Source organism: Petaurus breviceps, unplaced genomic scaffold, assembly GCF_028583685.1.
Source record: "Petaurus breviceps papuanus isolate PSGF00001 unplaced genomic scaffold, PetGlider_PUasm1.0 156, whole genome shotgun sequence".
Classification (NCBI taxonomy): domain Eukaryota; kingdom Metazoa; phylum Chordata; class Mammalia; order Diprotodontia; family Petauridae; genus Petaurus; species Petaurus breviceps.
Window position 1 is genome coordinate 14,516,802 of NW_027185720.1, and position 15,771 is coordinate 14,532,572.

General features: G+C 47.5%; 1 protein-coding gene and 1 long non-coding RNA gene across 4 annotated transcripts in view; one reads left to right on the forward strand and one right to left on the reverse strand.

Annotated features, from left to right (window-relative positions):
* Nucleotides 1–15,697, reverse strand: part of DMC1 (DNA meiotic recombinase 1) — a 40,687-nt gene extending 24,990 nt beyond the window's left edge. Inside the window, exons 1-6 of one of the 3 annotated variants that reach the window (XM_069082147.1) lie at nucleotides 15,581–15,697; nucleotides 9,253–9,339; nucleotides 8,617–8,661; nucleotides 4,690–4,836; nucleotides 2,245–2,327; nucleotides 1,008–1,060 (exon numbers count right to left, since the gene is read on the reverse strand). In XM_069082147.1, the coding sequence (XP_068938248.1) occupies nucleotides 1,008–1,060; nucleotides 2,245–2,327; nucleotides 4,690–4,836; nucleotides 8,617–8,661; nucleotides 9,253–9,309 (385 nt within the window). In that variant the 5' untranslated portion in view covers nucleotides 9,310–9,339; nucleotides 15,581–15,697. Of the gene's footprint in view, nucleotides 1–1,007; nucleotides 1,061–2,244; nucleotides 2,328–4,689; nucleotides 4,837–5,355; nucleotides 6,020–8,616; nucleotides 8,662–9,252; nucleotides 9,340–11,199; nucleotides 11,400–15,580 lie in introns of those variants that run through there. The other 2 variants (XM_069082148.1, XM_069082149.1) reach the window with 2 other exon arrangements.
* The window catches only part of LOC138156692 (uncharacterized), a 41,547-nt gene that overhangs the window by 13,207 nt on the left and 12,569 nt on the right, over nucleotides 1–15,771 (forward strand). The window contains exons 4-5 of the long non-coding RNA XR_011167208.1: nucleotides 6,250–7,912; nucleotides 8,464–8,546. This is a non-coding gene — a long non-coding RNA (uncharacterized lncRNA). The remainder of the gene's footprint in view (nucleotides 1–6,249; nucleotides 7,913–8,463; nucleotides 8,547–15,771) is intronic.

A 15,771-nucleotide genomic window follows, 5' to 3' on the forward strand; every position in this document is an offset into this window, starting at 1 on the left:
AGAAAGAAAGAAAGAAAGAAAGAAAGAAAGAAAGAAAGAAAGAAAGAAAGAAAGAAAGAAAGAAAGAAAGAAAGAAAGAAAGAAAGAAAGAAAGAAAAAGGAAGGAAGGAAGGAAGGAAGAAAGGAAGGAAGGAAGGAAGGAAGGAAGGAAGGAAGGAAGGAAGGAAGGAAGGAAGGAAGGGAGGAAGGAAGGAAGGAAGGAAGGGAGGGAGGGAGGAAGGAAGGAAGAACACCTTCTATCCCCAAGAATGTTAGCTTATTCTTCTGGTGAGAATACAGTATACACACAGAAAATTCTAATACAAGGGAGAAAGTGAAGGAAGCAGAAGAGAGGTCCAGACAAAGAAACTGAGGAAAATAAGAAGGGGAAGATCTTTCAACTAGGACAGAGGCTCCTAAGCTTTCAAGTTTCACAGCACCCTTAGAGTCTCAGTAATTTTCTCAGTGCACCTAAACCAAATACATACATAGATATATATGTAAATATAAAATATATACACATCCATCCACATATACACATACGTGTGTGCATACACACACTCACACACGTACACTTACACACACACACTTACACACACATTCACACACATACACTCACACGCACACACAGTTCTGCTTACTGGGTAGCTCGGCTGGACATGTAAACTCTCCCACTGGACCCCTGTGTGTTTGCCGGGGCGCCCTGGAGCCACATCACTAGCAGAGTCAGGGAAGGCTTCATGAAGGATGTGGCCCTTTCCATCCTGTGTCTTCCAGCTTCAATGTCCTTTGTTCTATGGGCCCTGCTCTGACATTTCATCTTCTAAGGGCCTTCCCAGTTCAGTCTATGTTCAGTGGTCCTTCTCAGTGATGGCATTTTTGTTCTGACATGGTGCCCTCGAGCTCTACAATCTATTCTAATGACCCTCCAGCCCTGTTCTCTGTTCTAAGCACCCCCCCCCACCTCTAGAGTCTATTCTAAAGACCCTCCCTGCTCAATCATATCAAAATATTAAGGTTTCACTCACCCCCGAAAGCTTCGGTAATCGCCATGCTTTCAATTCCGCCCCCCAGCAGCTTACTGGAAACAGAAATCAAGCAAGTATTAGGCAGTAAGAGAAGCAGAGAGTCTGGTGAGAAGGGGCAAGGGCTCAGCTCCTGGAGACTGGCACATCCATGGATGGGGGCACAGCCTCAGCTGCTCAGACCATGAGCCGTGTTATGTATGGACTGGAAGATGAACAACTGCCCCCGGGGCCTGCAGAAGCTCCTTCCAGACCATAGCCAAGGCAGCACACAGTGGGACCACCATCTGCCTGGTCCTGGAAGCTCTGACTCCTTTAATGGACCCTAAATGCCAGGACAGCACACTGCTGACTTAGATTGAGCTTGTAATGTGCAATGTCGAATGTTGTACGTTATTCTGCCAATGTGAAGATGAAGCATCAGACTCTAGCAACACTGATCCCACAGATAACCCAGCAGTTCAGCCAGGAGAAGCTCGTCTCCTGCTAGGGCCGCCAGGACTTAGGCCCCTAAGCTTGCCTTGCAATGACTCCTTGAAAGGTGCAGATGTGGGACTTCCTGACTAGCAAGGCAAGTACTGTCTTGTCAAGTAGGACTGGGGAAAGGATGACTGACCCTCAGGACGCTTGGAGAAGTGGAAGACAATAAAAACTAGCATCTATAAGTGTGTTGAGGCTTGCAAATATTGCCAAATAAGAAGTATTATTCTCATAACAATCCCGGGCATTTGGTGCCATTATTAGCCCCATTTTTAGGCAAAGAGAGGGTAAGTGACTTGCCTAGGGTCCCACAACTAGTGAGTGTCTGACTGGTTTTGAACTCACTCCAGGCCCAGCACTCTGTCCTCTGGGCCACCAGCTGCCTCTGAGATGGAAGAGGAGCTAAGCCTACTGAGAGTAAAAAAGGGAAACAGCTTAGACGCCTTAAAGTGTGTCCTTTCAATCAATTCACCTATTTTAAAAGTAAAAGCTAGATTCCTTCAAACAGTCCACTTAAAGACTTTGTCTCTATGAATTGGGAATAGAAGCAACAAGCCAAACTGGCTTTAAAAACCCCTTGGAGATTTCGTAACTCTCCCGCTGTCTCTGGGGTCTTGGGGTGGGATTTCTACTGGACTTGGGTGCCTGCTGAAATGTCCTGGGCCCTTGTGGGGAAAGAGCATTTGCCAAAGACATGGCATCATTCCGGCCTTCCCAAGATCAGGCCCTGGGGCTGGAGAGAAACAAGACAGATACTCACTCAAATTCCTGGCTTCCAGTGGTGATGTGGAAAACCATCTTGCGCTTCTCACTGTACTCAAAGGCAGTCAGGAAGCCCGGCTCCTGGGAGAAGAGGGGAGGAAAAGCTCAGAAAGGCTGCCCGTGGTTCCGCCTTGCTGGTCAATCACCTCTACCATCTGGCCAAAGCTGCCAGGTAAGGGCTGACTTGGGGATGTCCCAGAGGACACTGTGTCTGCTACAAAAACTTTAGCCCCAGACCATTCTGGGCAGCAGAGTAAAGGAAATGATGGGCCACCCCAAAAGCCATCCTCATCCTCACAGAGAGGCAGCCCCACACTCTCTCCTTTCATCATCTCAAAGGGAAAGTCCAGAGTTTTGTCGCATTTGGTCAGTACAGACCACTGAGAACATGGGTTGTGTGTGTGACAGAGAGAGATTGGGTTGGTCTCATTCACTCTAGCCCTCCTACACTGTTTTTCAAAGGACAGAGAATGCCAAAGTGCCCATCCTCATAAGCAATAATGGTGGGAACAAGACACTTGAACTCTATTCCACATGTGTAGACCAATCACTATTAACCAAGTCTTTTCCATGCTTGCATCTGGTGGTCTAGACCAGCAGCTGGTAATGTCTTTAGCCCTGGGAGATCAGCACTTCCCATCAGATGCTACACAGAATGGTGGGAGGGAAGGCAAAAAACCGAGAAGAGAAAGAGAAGGGGACAAAAGGAAAAGCAGGCAAGGAGGAGAAAGACAGAGAGAAAGAAATAGAGAGGAGAGATGGAGGGAAAGAGAAAGACAGAGAAGGTGGGGGGAAGGGGAGAGAGAAGGTGGAGAGGGAGATACAGAGAGAAAGAAAGAGAGAGGGAAGGGGAGAGAAAGCAGAGAAGACAGAGGGAGGGAGGTGAGACAGAGATATAGAGAAAGAGAAGAGTGAGGGAGGGGAAGAGGGAGAGAAATAGGGAAAAAGAGAAAAATAAAGAGACAAGAGGGGGGAAGAGGAAGAGAAGAGAGAGGGAGACAAAGAAGGAAAGAGACAGACAGAAAGAGAGAGAGATGGAAGGAGAGAGATAAGAAGACAGAGGGAGGGAGGGAGGGAGGTGAGACAGACAGAAAGAGAGAGAGGAGAAAGAGGGGAAAAGGGAGAGAAGAGAGAGGGAGAGAAAGAGACAGAGATAGAGAGAAAGAGAGAGAGGGAAGAAGAGAGAAAGGAAAAGCTGAACATGTGATTGTTATAGAATACTTCCATCAAGTACCCTACAGCATTGCATTGATTAGGGATGACTGGCTGAAGGACTGATAGCCTATTTACCAGTGGGTCCGGTCTTTCAGACACAAGTTGATGCCGCCCTAAAGTCCAGGCAATGGGTAGACTACAATGCTGGGACCTACAAAACTTTCTTAATCAGAGAATAGCTTGGGACAAAAGGTTTCTATTCATAAACGTTATTTCAGGAATGAATGTGTCAAAAACAACACCCACCTAAACGATCACAAACAGTATTTCTCCGGCCTTTTAAAAATGTCTTCAGAGCACTGTCTATATACTGTCTCATTTGGCTCTCACGACCTCGGGAGGTAGGCACCACTGGCATCCCTATTTTACAGATGAGGAAACTGAGACTAAGTGAAGTGAAGGGTCTTGCCCAGGGTCATGCAGCAGAGTCTGCGGAGGAGGAAGGATCCAAACTAAGCCCACCTCTGTCATGCTGAGCCTAGAAGAAGTATAGTCTTCTGGACTTGATGTGAGAAAGGAAATAGCCCCCACACCTGGTGCAGTGATCAGAAACAGAGGTGGTCTTGAGGATGGAGCAGCTCAGGCCTGATCTTGGCTCCTACCCCACCCCTGTATGACCCTGGGCCAGGCACTGACCTTTCTGGGCCTTAGTTTCCCCTTGTGTAAATGCTTTATTGGGGGAGGCAGTTGGCTGGATACCCAAGGGCCCTTCCACTGCTAAATCTAGAGTCTCTGAATTGTGTTTTGGCTCCAGGTACGTTAATCGGTACCATTTACTCTTCATGGGGAAGACTTCTAATCCTCACCCTTGTAAGATATGTAATATACGTTTATATACAAGTAGAATTTCCCTCGTGATATTTAAATGGATCAGCCTGGGATTGTGGCAGAAAATGCTAGAAAGGCTCAACCTGGGCCCTTCCAGAGTTACCAGCAGCCAGAGGCACAGGAAGCTTGACCTCAGGGTCCCACCATTTGAAGGCCCTTCCTCCCAGCCAAAAGAAGGGAGGACTCTTCTCTCAGGTCACTATCCCAGCCTGTCTCTCCCTGGAATTTTCTGGCAGTAGCATTTCTCACGGGAGTGAGGGCTGAGTGACCAGGGCCCAGGCCACCCCACTCCTGTACCTCATCTGGGCTGTCTTCTGCTCTCCCCCTCCCCAGAGAGTTGGTGGGCACTGGGCCTGGACCACATTGACTAACTTGCCAAGGGCCGGGGTGGGGGGCTTACTATGAGCTTGTTGGCCGCCTCTTTAATCTTGTCCACTTTGGCTTCAGAGAGGCCCTTGATGTTGCACAGGGCCCTTCTGGTGGTCATCTGGATCCCCTTGACCGTACAGATCCCTGCTGACTTCATTTTCTTGATATCGGCCACATTCTGGGAAGAGAAGAGTGGGCACAGCGTGCCAATGAAACGCCAGGCTGAACGGCTGCCCTCAGCATGTCGTGAGCCTGCGTGCGTGTCCAGCCCAGCCCATGTGCTGCCAGAATGCTTGCTGTGCCCAGGTGGAGCCCACCCACCAGGCAGGCTCCAATGGAGAGAACCCACCTGCCAGGACGCCAAATGTTCAGCTGTGCCGTGGCTCCCAAGGAATGTGTGTGGAAGCCTGGCCACGCACAGATCGCTTAAAAGAGCAGCCTATCTTTGGAAAAGTGAGCAAACACCTCTTCCCCTACCCCGATGGTCCCTTTTGTTCAGTGCCTTCTTTTGGCAAAAGCTGTGGCCAATATGTTTGGTTTTGTATTTTTGAAGAGAACTTTCTTTGTCCTTGAAAAAATGCACATTGCCACACTATCAATGAACCAGGGCTTTCTCCTACTCCTGTAGACTGAAAGGAACTGAAGACTGAATAGGAAGGCTTCAATTCAATTCAACAATCAGTTATTAAGCACTTACTGTGTGCAGAACATTAGGCTATGACATATGAGAGTCCTCGCCTCCTATAAAATAGTGGGATGATAAAACACACACACAAATAACTTACATGTTAGAATATTATGTGTATAGAAAAAAGGTATGAAAGGCTTGAGGAAGGGAAGGAAGGATTTCAGCAGCCAGAGATGCATTGGGAATTCCTTTTACACGAGGGAAAGGCTGCCAGGCATGGCAAGTAGTCCACTCTGGCTGAGAGTTAGGGTGTGTGAGAAGGAATTCATGAAATGAGCCTAGAAGAGCAGGGTAGGGACAGAGTGTGAAAGGCCTGGAATGCCGGCCTCAGTGAGAGGCATGAGCTTCCTCTGGTAGGGAGGAGGGTGGGTGAATTGATCAGAGGCCCACCTGTTAGGAGGATGACTTTGGCCTTAGTACAAAGGATGGGCTAGAGAAAGAAGAGCTTTGGGGTTTACTGGCTGTTGTAAGAATTCCTATGGTCTCTAATGTCAGTGTAGTGAGGGTGGGCCTGCTTCCCCACTTTCCCTTCTCTCTCCTGTTTGGTGTTAACTCAGTAGTGTGCCCAGCAATCAGGAAGAAAGGGCCTGAAAAGTGAGAGAAGAGGTGAAGGATAGGGAAGGAGGGAGGGAGAGACAGAGACAGAGAGACAGGGAGAAAGAAAGGTGGAGGGAGAGAGACAGAGAGAGAGAAAGGGAGAGGGAGCAAGAAGACAGAGAAGAGAAAGAGAGGAAAGGAGAGGGAGGAGAGAGGGAAAGAGAGAGAGAGAGAAGAAAGAGAAAGAGGGGGAGGCGGAGATCAAGCAGCAGCAAGTTGGAGGAAAAGATAAGGGCTGTGGGGCACTGTGTTCTCCTTCTCTATGGGAAAGATGACCTAAAAAGATAATACTCACTTTTGTCCCAGAAACTCATCCAAGAGGTGGCTGTACATAAGCAGTCAAAGGTCAAGAACAAACATTTCTCAAGAGGCCACAGAAAGGACCATGTGAAAACATCCTCCAAATCACTAAGAAGAAGAGACACTGGAATGAAAAGAACCCTGAGGCTTCACTTCCCGAGAGGCCAAAGGGCGAAGGTGACATGTTGGAGGGGCTGGGGGAAGACAGGCACGTGATGACATGCTCTCTGTGCATGGCCTATCTGTACATCCAAGTCTTGTTCTCTATCAGGTCCCCTTCTCTGCACTTGTGTGTCCACTGTCGCCCTGGGGCAGGCCATCGACCCTTCTCCCTCGATCATCCCAGAGCCTCCTAACTGGTCTCCCTGCCGCTAGTCTCTCCCCACTCCAGTCCATTCTCTGCCCAGCTGCCAAGCATTTTCTAAAGCACAGGTCTGCCAGGCCAACAGTAAATCTTCCTGGCAGCCAAGGTGGGGTCCTTCAAGTCAAGAAGCCATTTGTCTGCATCTGGAGAGAGGAACATTTGGTAGTCACCACTTGGAATCCACTCTTCCAAGGGACCAAGTAGGGGATAGAGGGACACATAAGCAGATGGCTTTGTACTTCTGTCCTTGATAAATTTGCTCAGTAAATATCTTTTTGTAAAAGCTTAAAAAAAAAAAGGTCTAACCATGTCTCCTGCTCCCCCCGCCCCCAGTCTCTTTATTGCTTCCAGGATCAAATATAAACTCCCGTTTGGCACGTAAAGATTTCTGTCACCTGACCCCTTTGGATCTTCCCAGGTTTCTTACACTGCTCCCCTCTCATTCCACAATCCAACCACGCTGGCCTCCTGGATGCTCTCCAACACGGTATTCCTTCTCCCACCTCTGTGCCTTTGCACTGGTCATCTCCCAAGCCTGGAATGCCCCTCTTCTCTCTCCCCCTCTTTGTTCCCCTGGCTTCCTTCAAGTCTCCCCTTTGGCAGGCAGCACCGTTCCTGCCTCCCCTAAGCTCTTGGTACCTTTACCTCTCAGATTCCCACCCGCCCCCTCTGTATCTACCTCCTATGGGTCCAGTTATTTACACGGGGTCTCCCTCCTAGAATGCACAGCCCTGGAGGGCAGGGATTGTTTTTACTTTTCTTGTCATCTCCAGCATTTAACACAGTGAAGGCCCATAAGAGAAAGTAAGGATATCAACTTGGAATTATTCAGTCAAGCTGCCTAGCTATTCTGTTATTCAGTTGTTGCAGTTCAGGTTTGGGTTGGAACAAAATGAGTCACCAGAAGACCGTCTAACAAGAAATAAAAAGTGGTTTACTTAGCTGTAGCAGGGAGGACATAGCACTGGTTTGGCTGGGCACACCTTCCCTGTTTCTGGGTCGGTCCTGCTGGGCCGGCCCTGATCAGAGGCCTGATCAAGAAATTCCTCACGTCCAGTCTTTTTCATTTAGGCTACCAGGAAGCCAGCAGCTTGGGCTTTAGTCTCCTGGGCCAAATGAGTCTCAAGACTGGTGTCAGTCCCTTTAGAGGAAAACCCAGCCTGGCCTGTGTAAGGTGGGGTCTTCAGACAGTGCTTCTCTGGTATAGGGTAATACCCTCATGAAAATCAGGTAGAAACAAGGATCCAGCACAGACCAAGATATTCAAAACGGCCTCATCATAGCAGAACCAAAAACTGAACTGAGGTAGGTGCTTATCAAGGGGAGAGTGGCTAGAAATTATGGAACATGAATATCAGGGAATACTATGGTGTGGTAAGAAGTTATTAGTCTAAAGAATTCAGAGAAATGTGGGAAGATCTGTCTGCACTGATGTTGAGAGCAAAATCAACAGAGGCCAGAGACAGAGTACAACAATTACAACAGGGTAAATGAAAACATCCCCCAAAGGAAGGCAGACTCTGAGTGACTGAAAAACTAAGGACGTTCACTGAGAAAAGATCATGAGCCCCAGCTCTCTCTGCTCATGGTGGAGAGGTGGGGATTACCAAGTCACATTGCCCAATGTGGTCACTGCCTGGGATGTTTTTGCTTAATTGTTCATTGTATTTCCCCCCAGAAATGGCCGTGATGTAAAGACAAAATACATCCCCAAAAGAGAATTTTAAATATGTAATAGTAATAAAAGAAACAAGACCAGGAAGTAGTGTTATGGCAGTAGGCACAACATGAAGAGTGGCTACGGTGCCCTCAAATAGTGAGGAGTGATTTGTGTCATGAGAGTCTTTGATTCTCAGGTTCCCCAAACAGCCCACTGTCCTTCAACATCATCCAGACACTTCACACGCTACGGAACAGAACAGCACAGAACATCTGTGAGGTAAGTCAGCCTGGACAGAGAGATAAAGGAGTGGAGAAAGGTTGTGAATCCCAGGAGCTGGATTACTTACAATGCCGTGCTTTTGTAACAGGTCAATGTCTTGAAACAATGATTCCTAAAGACAATGAAGCGAAAAGGGGAGAGTATGGATTACTCCTCTAAGCTACTAGATTTCAGTTCTGCTAATCAACATGGTCAACATTAAGTGTCAGCTACAAGTGACTCCAATCCGCCCCCTATGGGTAGCTTAAGGAGAGGACAAAGAAGGTTTCTCTGTTCTTTGCTCAAGGGTGATCTTGGGAGGAACTCAGACACTCAAAGGGCTACCCTTGCTCCAGGGCCCCCTCTTTCTTTTCTTTCTTTTTCTTCCTTCCTCTTTTCCTTCTTCTCTGCTTCTTTCCTTCCCCCTCCCTTTCTCCTTCCTTCTTCCTTCCTTCCCCTTCCCTCCTTTCTCCTTCCTTCATTTCTTTTCCTCTTCCTTCCTACCTTTTTCCCTCCCTTACTGCTTTCCTTTCTTTCTTCCTTCTTTCCTTCCCCTTCCTTTCTTTCTTTCCCTTCTCTCCTCTCTCCTACCTTCCTTCTTTCTTTTGTTTCTCTTTCTTCTTTCCTCCCTCCCCCCTTTCTTCTTTCTTTCCTTTCTTTCCTCCTTTCTTTTCCATCTTAGAAGAATGTCTACAAACCAGGAACTCTTATGTTCTAAACTTGCCTCATCATCCTGGTATCCTTGCTCTTCCTGGACAACCTGGTCCTCCATGGCTTTCATGGTATGAGATTAGTGAGAGGTCAGTCAGTTCTGGAAAGAAATATAGAATTAGGCAATACATAGAGATCCAAACATGTACTTGACAAGTGCTATAACAAAGGTGGGGCTAGAGAGCTTTGTTTCAGGGTACAGGATTTGGAGAGTGCTGAAAACATGTAGTCCTTTAGCAGAAGAAACAACAGAGCTTTGTACAGAGTTATCAAGTAGAATTAGTTACAGAGGACATTCCCACACAATTCACTTCTTAGCCTCCTGTAGCAGCCCCCAGGTAAGCTCCCCTCTGTCCCAGCTCACTAGTCTACATATAGTTTGTAGATTCTGCCTTTTCTTTTTACTGAAAACTGGAACATTTATCCATCTCTAGTCCTGAAACAACTCTCTTGTTCCCAACAATCTTTCCAAATCAATGATACAAACAGAAAAAAGTCCCCTTTTGGATGTTGAAATATATACATTCTTTTAATTCTTAAAAATTTTAAAGAAAATTAAATCAGAATTTTAAAAAGAAAAATACTTTTAGAATGACACATAAAAATGTAAATTTCAGGAAAATATAAAATAAATAGTTAATGACAAAAATCATTTTTAAAAAATCACAGGTCTTTTTTGTTGTCCTCAGCATTGCTGACCAGCCTCGGCCCATTCTGAACTTTAGTATTCCAAACTCTGCTCTTGGAAGGTCATTGTCACCCTCTTGTAGTCATCTAGTCCCTTGTCTTGTTTCATCTTCTGAACACTTCTGCAAAAGAAAACTTGAGTTCCCTGTATATCTATCTCATTCTCTTTAAATAACTTCTTTCTTTCTCATCTGAAATGTTTCTCTTTTTTTCTTCTGAATTCCGTTGTTAAGTTTCCTACCTTCTTGGGCCAACTTCCCTCACAGAATTTTAAGCCATACGATCCTACCTCTCCTTTCTGTGAACCCAATGAAATCTACTTTTCCTAAGTCAAGGGACCACATCAGATTATTCGTCTTTTCTCTATTAAAAAAAAGTCTAAAGTCAAGAGATCTCTTATTCACAAGGTTCCAATTCACTTTTCCTCTAACAGCTGGACTTGTAAAGAACTTTAAATTCATTTTTCTCATTCAATCCTGTGTAATAAACAGTGCAGATAATGATCATTAGCATTTTACAAATGAGGAAAACAAGGCCCCCAAAAGCTAAGTGGTCACACCATTGATGCGGAGGTTTGGGGGCAAAGTGCTTTGACTCTAGAATCACTTTCCTCTGTGTCATAATCTTTGGGTTGTTGGTAAGAATCTGGTCCAGAACTAGTGCTTTCTTCCCCTTTTGAAGAATGAAGTGATTGTTAATTCAAGTTCAGAATTTATCCACCGATGTTTTTAGCAGAGAGAAGGTGGTTGGGCAGATGACTGGATAACTGAAGTCCTTTATCACTACTCTATCCTACCAAGCCAGATTTGTGATCCACCTCTTAAAATTCTCATCTATCATCTTCTTTCCAGGAGGTCTACAGTCTACTCCTGTCAAAATACTCCTTCTGCTTTTCCTCCATTAATCTTTACTCAAGTATTCTTCCAACATAGTTTCCCCTTTGTCGTTCTGAGTTCCATTATATAAGCATAGCTTTTTTTTTTTTGGAGGGCAATTGGGGTTAAGTGACTTGCCCAAGGTCACACGGCTAGTGTTTGTGGCCGTATTTGAAATCAGGTCCTCCTGACTCCAGGGCTGGTGCTCTATTCACTGTGCCTCCTAGCCACCCCAGCATAGCTTCCTAATACACCTTTTAAGATAATCAATTTCTGTTAAAGAAGTACTGCCATTCCCAACCATGAATATCATTCCAGCCATGAGCATTGTTCCACGAAATCTCAGGGATACTTAGGAAGCAATTTTTGCCTCCTTGCTTTTAGGAAGTCTCGGTCACCTTGTTTGTTGACCACACTTTGTGCATTTGTGTATAGACACCCAAGGCTCAGGATTTATTGCTGGTTTACTTCTTGGATATTGGCTCTTGTGAATAACTGGGCTCTGTGAGTTATTCTTCTACGTCATCTCCATTATTCCTACAGCATCTGCTTTGGCAGATACATATAGGTAATCTGCTCCCTTCCTTTTTCAGCTGAAAGCTCTTAAAAAAAAACAGATTTGCAAACTTCAGGCAAATAGAACTTCACCAGCTCTTGCTAGGTGCACTCTATCCTTGGCAAAAAGCCTCACATGCCTCTATTTTAACAATCTAAATCTCATTCCTGGATACACCATATTCTTAACCAGTTGGTCAGTTTCGAAATCCGCCTTCCCCTTCTGAATCCGAGACTTTCAACCGGCAGCCGTGAGGAAACCACCACCTGTGTCCCTGAGGTAGTCACCCCCCTGCCACAACGGAATGCTTTCTAGGTTCCTTCATTTGTCCTGACACGCACTAGCTATGAGTGGCAGTCATCAGAGGCGGCAGGGCTCTGATCCTAGACCATGCCCCGAAAAGAGCAAACCTTCCCATCAATAATAGAGCTGTCTCAGCCCCACAGCAGGGAGCCACCAGCCTCTCTACTAGTCTTTTTTCTTCTCCCTCACTCTGATCCCTCTCTCCTGATGCCACCTATAGATACAAGAAGCTGTTTCCTTCTAAGACTGGCTCCCCCACTGCCCTCAAGGAAAGTGTCCAGCATCTATTTATTGTTTTTATTGGTCAGTCGTTTTCACTCGTGTCCAACTCTCCTTGACCCCATTTGGCGTTTTCTTAGCAAAGATACTGGAGTGGTTTGCCAGGTGCTTCTCCAGCTCATTTTACAGATGAGGAAACAGGTAAACAGGGGTGATTTGCATAGGTTCACACAGCTAGTGTCTGAGGCCAGATTTGAACTCAAGTCTTCCTGACTCCCAGCCCAGCACTCTATCCACTTCCCTACCCAGCTACCCCCACCTACTTCTCCTCTGAATTACATTGCTATGTACTCCAACTTCCAGGATTTTCTTCTCCTTCTTTATAACCTGAAACACTTCTCCCATTCTTTTAAGGAATACGTCACCATCCTAGACAATCCCCTGTACTATGAACCTGGAGTTTGTAGGTTCGTAACTACACATACTCTGTAGTGGTTATGATGGGTTGCTTGGGATCTATGTTTGTAAAATCAATTTTTAAACTCAATTTGTAATACCAGTTTGTAACATCAGTCTGTAAAACCAGTTTGTAAAATCATACCCCACCTCCAAGTCTCAAAGTATTAACTCTGCCCCTTCTCCCTGCATAACTCTGCCCAGCAACAATTCACGAATTGTTTATCTCAGCTTGGAACAATAAGAAGCTACACCTGTGAATCCTTCACAAAAGTATCTATAAACATTCCAGCTTAAACAACTATTGTCTCTCCCTTGAATAGTGTCCCACTGCCCCCATGAATCCTTCAGTACCCTATATCTAGGTTGACTCCTTAGCCTATTATCCACACACTGAGTCTCGGTTAGCCTTGGTTCCCAGACGTCAATCTTGTCAAACATGACACTGATGGGTGGCAGACTGGGCACTTCTCAGTCAGCCCTTGACCACTAGCCGACTTAGTGATGTTTCAAGCCTAAAACCACACCTCCAGGCAGCCCCCCTTGGGCTTTTTCCCAGTGAATCATGGGCAATACGCCTGCCAGTTACATTAAAAGTACATGTACCTTTAAACACTGGCCCCACCTTAACTCCTCCCTAATCCCACCCTTAATCACCTAGTTAGCATAATTGGTATGGGTTCTACTATGGATTACTCTATATAAACCTTAATTCTACCCCTTTAAGGTTGCAGGTCCCCTAAAGGACTCTTGCCCTATGTAAAGCCTAACAATAAACTTGCAAGTCGCCTAAGGATCCTTGCTCGCTGTAAAGCATTCAATAAACTTTTACAACTCTGACTCCAAGTTGGCTTGGGCCTACTGAATTCTTTCCAGACTGAATCGAGAGCTTTCTGGTCTTAGATAAGATCAGAGTTCCTGCTGAACCTATTGTGAGCCATCCCTCATCAGGTACTTATACACAAACACAACAGACACTCTGCTGTTCTTGAAGAATCCCTCTTGCCCTCCATCCTTCCTACAAGTGAGGCTCTGACATTCCTCAGCTCTTTGTCCCATGTTTGCCTGCTGGGGAGCTCAGGAACTAGGGATTTGTCTCTAAGGGCACACTGGGCTATCTTTTGCCTCATTTCTTTTTTTTTTTTTTTGGAAGGCAATTGGAATCAAGTGACTTGCCCAAGATCACACGGCTAGCTTTTGTGTTAAGTGTCTGAGGCCAGAATTGAACTCAGGTCCTCCTGTCTCCAGGGGTAGTACTCTATTCACTGCCCCACCTAGCTGCCCCTTTTGCCTCATTTCTTACCTAGCCTTTAATCACTTCATAGGTCAAACTGAGACCTGGGAAAGACCTTAGCCTCAAAAGGCCAAGGTCTCCCACTGCATCCAGGGTCGTCTTCAGTTGTCCTGATCTCTATCTTGCCACTGGACCCAGGTGGTTGCCGAGGAGAGCTGGTGATTTGCAAAGCCCTGCCTCACTAAAATCCCATTCATGTGCATGTCATGGCATCACTCTCTTGATGGCATCGGTCCTCTTTGAGAACAAAGAACAGACAACATCTACTTACGGGAGCCTCACCAGCTAGTGGGGCCACTCAATCCCCTCCTGGTCTGAAGCTTTATGTTCTTTGTGGAAAATGAAGTATCCTGGATGGTCTTTGACTTTCCTATCAATTCTAAAATTGTATGATTCCATGATTTCTTTTTTGCTGTCTTAAACACCCATTTAAATTTCATGTGCTTTTTTAGTTTTTCATATCCTCATCTGTAAAATGAGGGGACTGGACTCAAGAACTTCTAGGGGCTCTTCAGCCTTACGAGCTCTCTGGGCCTGTTTCCTCATCTGTAAAACAGGAGGTCGGACTTAACCTCTCAGGTCCTTTCCAGTTCCAAGGCCATGATAATGTTTCTATTTTCTCTTTCCATCTAGATCGTAAGTTCCTTGAGACCTTTGTCTTTTTTGTGCCCCACAGCCTTACATCCCTAGAGGGCTGGAGAACCCTAACTCTAACTGCACCTCTGACTCTAACCCCACCGCATGACATTCAATACCTATTTGTCCACTTGACTTTGCCTCCTAGCAGGGAATCTGTAAAAGGAGGGAACTGCATTAGGTGAACTCTAAGGCACCTTCCTGCCCCACAGCCTGCATGCCTCCACCTCTGGGGCTTTCCCATGAGAAGAGGGTCTGTGAACACCTTTTTTTTTTTTTTTACCATGTAAGACACTTGTTCTAATTTCTTGTTCCTGGCATCTACTACATAAGGCGTATCAGGTGTCCCATGGGCATCTCAAACTACCCCTAATGCCTCCTCTCTTCCAGACCTCCTCACATCCATCACTGCTCAGCCCCTGGCCCCGACTTTTAAATCGGCTCCCAAATTCTGCATTTCTACCTCTAACATCCATCTCCTCTCGCTGAGCTTGCGCCCTGGTCCAGGCCTGGACTGCAGATGCAGCCCCCTGCACTGGCTTCTCTGTGCACCTCAGCTCCCCCCGCCCTGAAGGTGATGCGTCTGCCCGCGGCGCGGCGCTCCCCAGCTCCGCAAACTCGCACGACTGCCCAGGGCCTTCAGGACAAGCTGCTGCCAACTGCTGCACCAGCACCCGGTCCGCAGCGCTTTGGGGCCGGGGTCTGCTGTTCCCTGCCTGTTACTGCCCATTGGCCGTCCCTCCTTCTCCCCCCCGCCCCGCCCCCCAGCGTCTTCACGTTCTTTACAACCTTCTGTCCGCAGCCTCAGTCTCCCCGTCTGTACATGGAGACAGAACACTTCCCCAAGGGTGGGGGGGTCCACTGAGGCGGCCCAAGGAAAGCCCTTCACAGAGCCATCACAGCTTCTTAGCCTTTTCAGACCGGCTTTTTTGAGAAAGCCTCTTTCCCCCTGAATTTTTCAGTGTCCCTTCTGCAGAATGGGGCTAATGAAGGCTGCCCGCCTCAGTTTCCCCGTCTGTAAAGCGGGAGGCTGGGTGAGCTGGGGGAATCCTCACGGCAATAAAAGGCTGGGGGGAGGGGACGCCCCGAGGCCGCAGCGCCCAGGGTCAGGGACCGCCGCAGGGCGCCCCCCGGCGGCCGCCCCTCAGCCGGAAAGGCCCCTCCCAGGCCCGGCTTTCACCTCAGCCCTTCCCTGCCCCCAATTCGCCTCGCCTCAGGGTCCCGGGAGGCGCCCGGGCTCTGGCCTGGACAGGCTCCTGGATCTGCGCCGTCCCCTCCCCGGTCCCTCCACGCCCCCCAGACTCCCCAGGCCCACCCCAGGCCACAGAGGCGCCCACGGGCTGCGACGAAGGCAGCGGAGCAGCAGCTTCCAGGAGGACGAGGAGAAGATGGAATGGGGCGGAACTAGGGAGAGGGGCGGGGCCGGCAGAGGAGCTGAGGGGGAGGGGAACGGCCTGCAGAGGAGGGGCGGGGCCGGCAGAGGAGCTGAGGGGAGGGGAGCGGCCT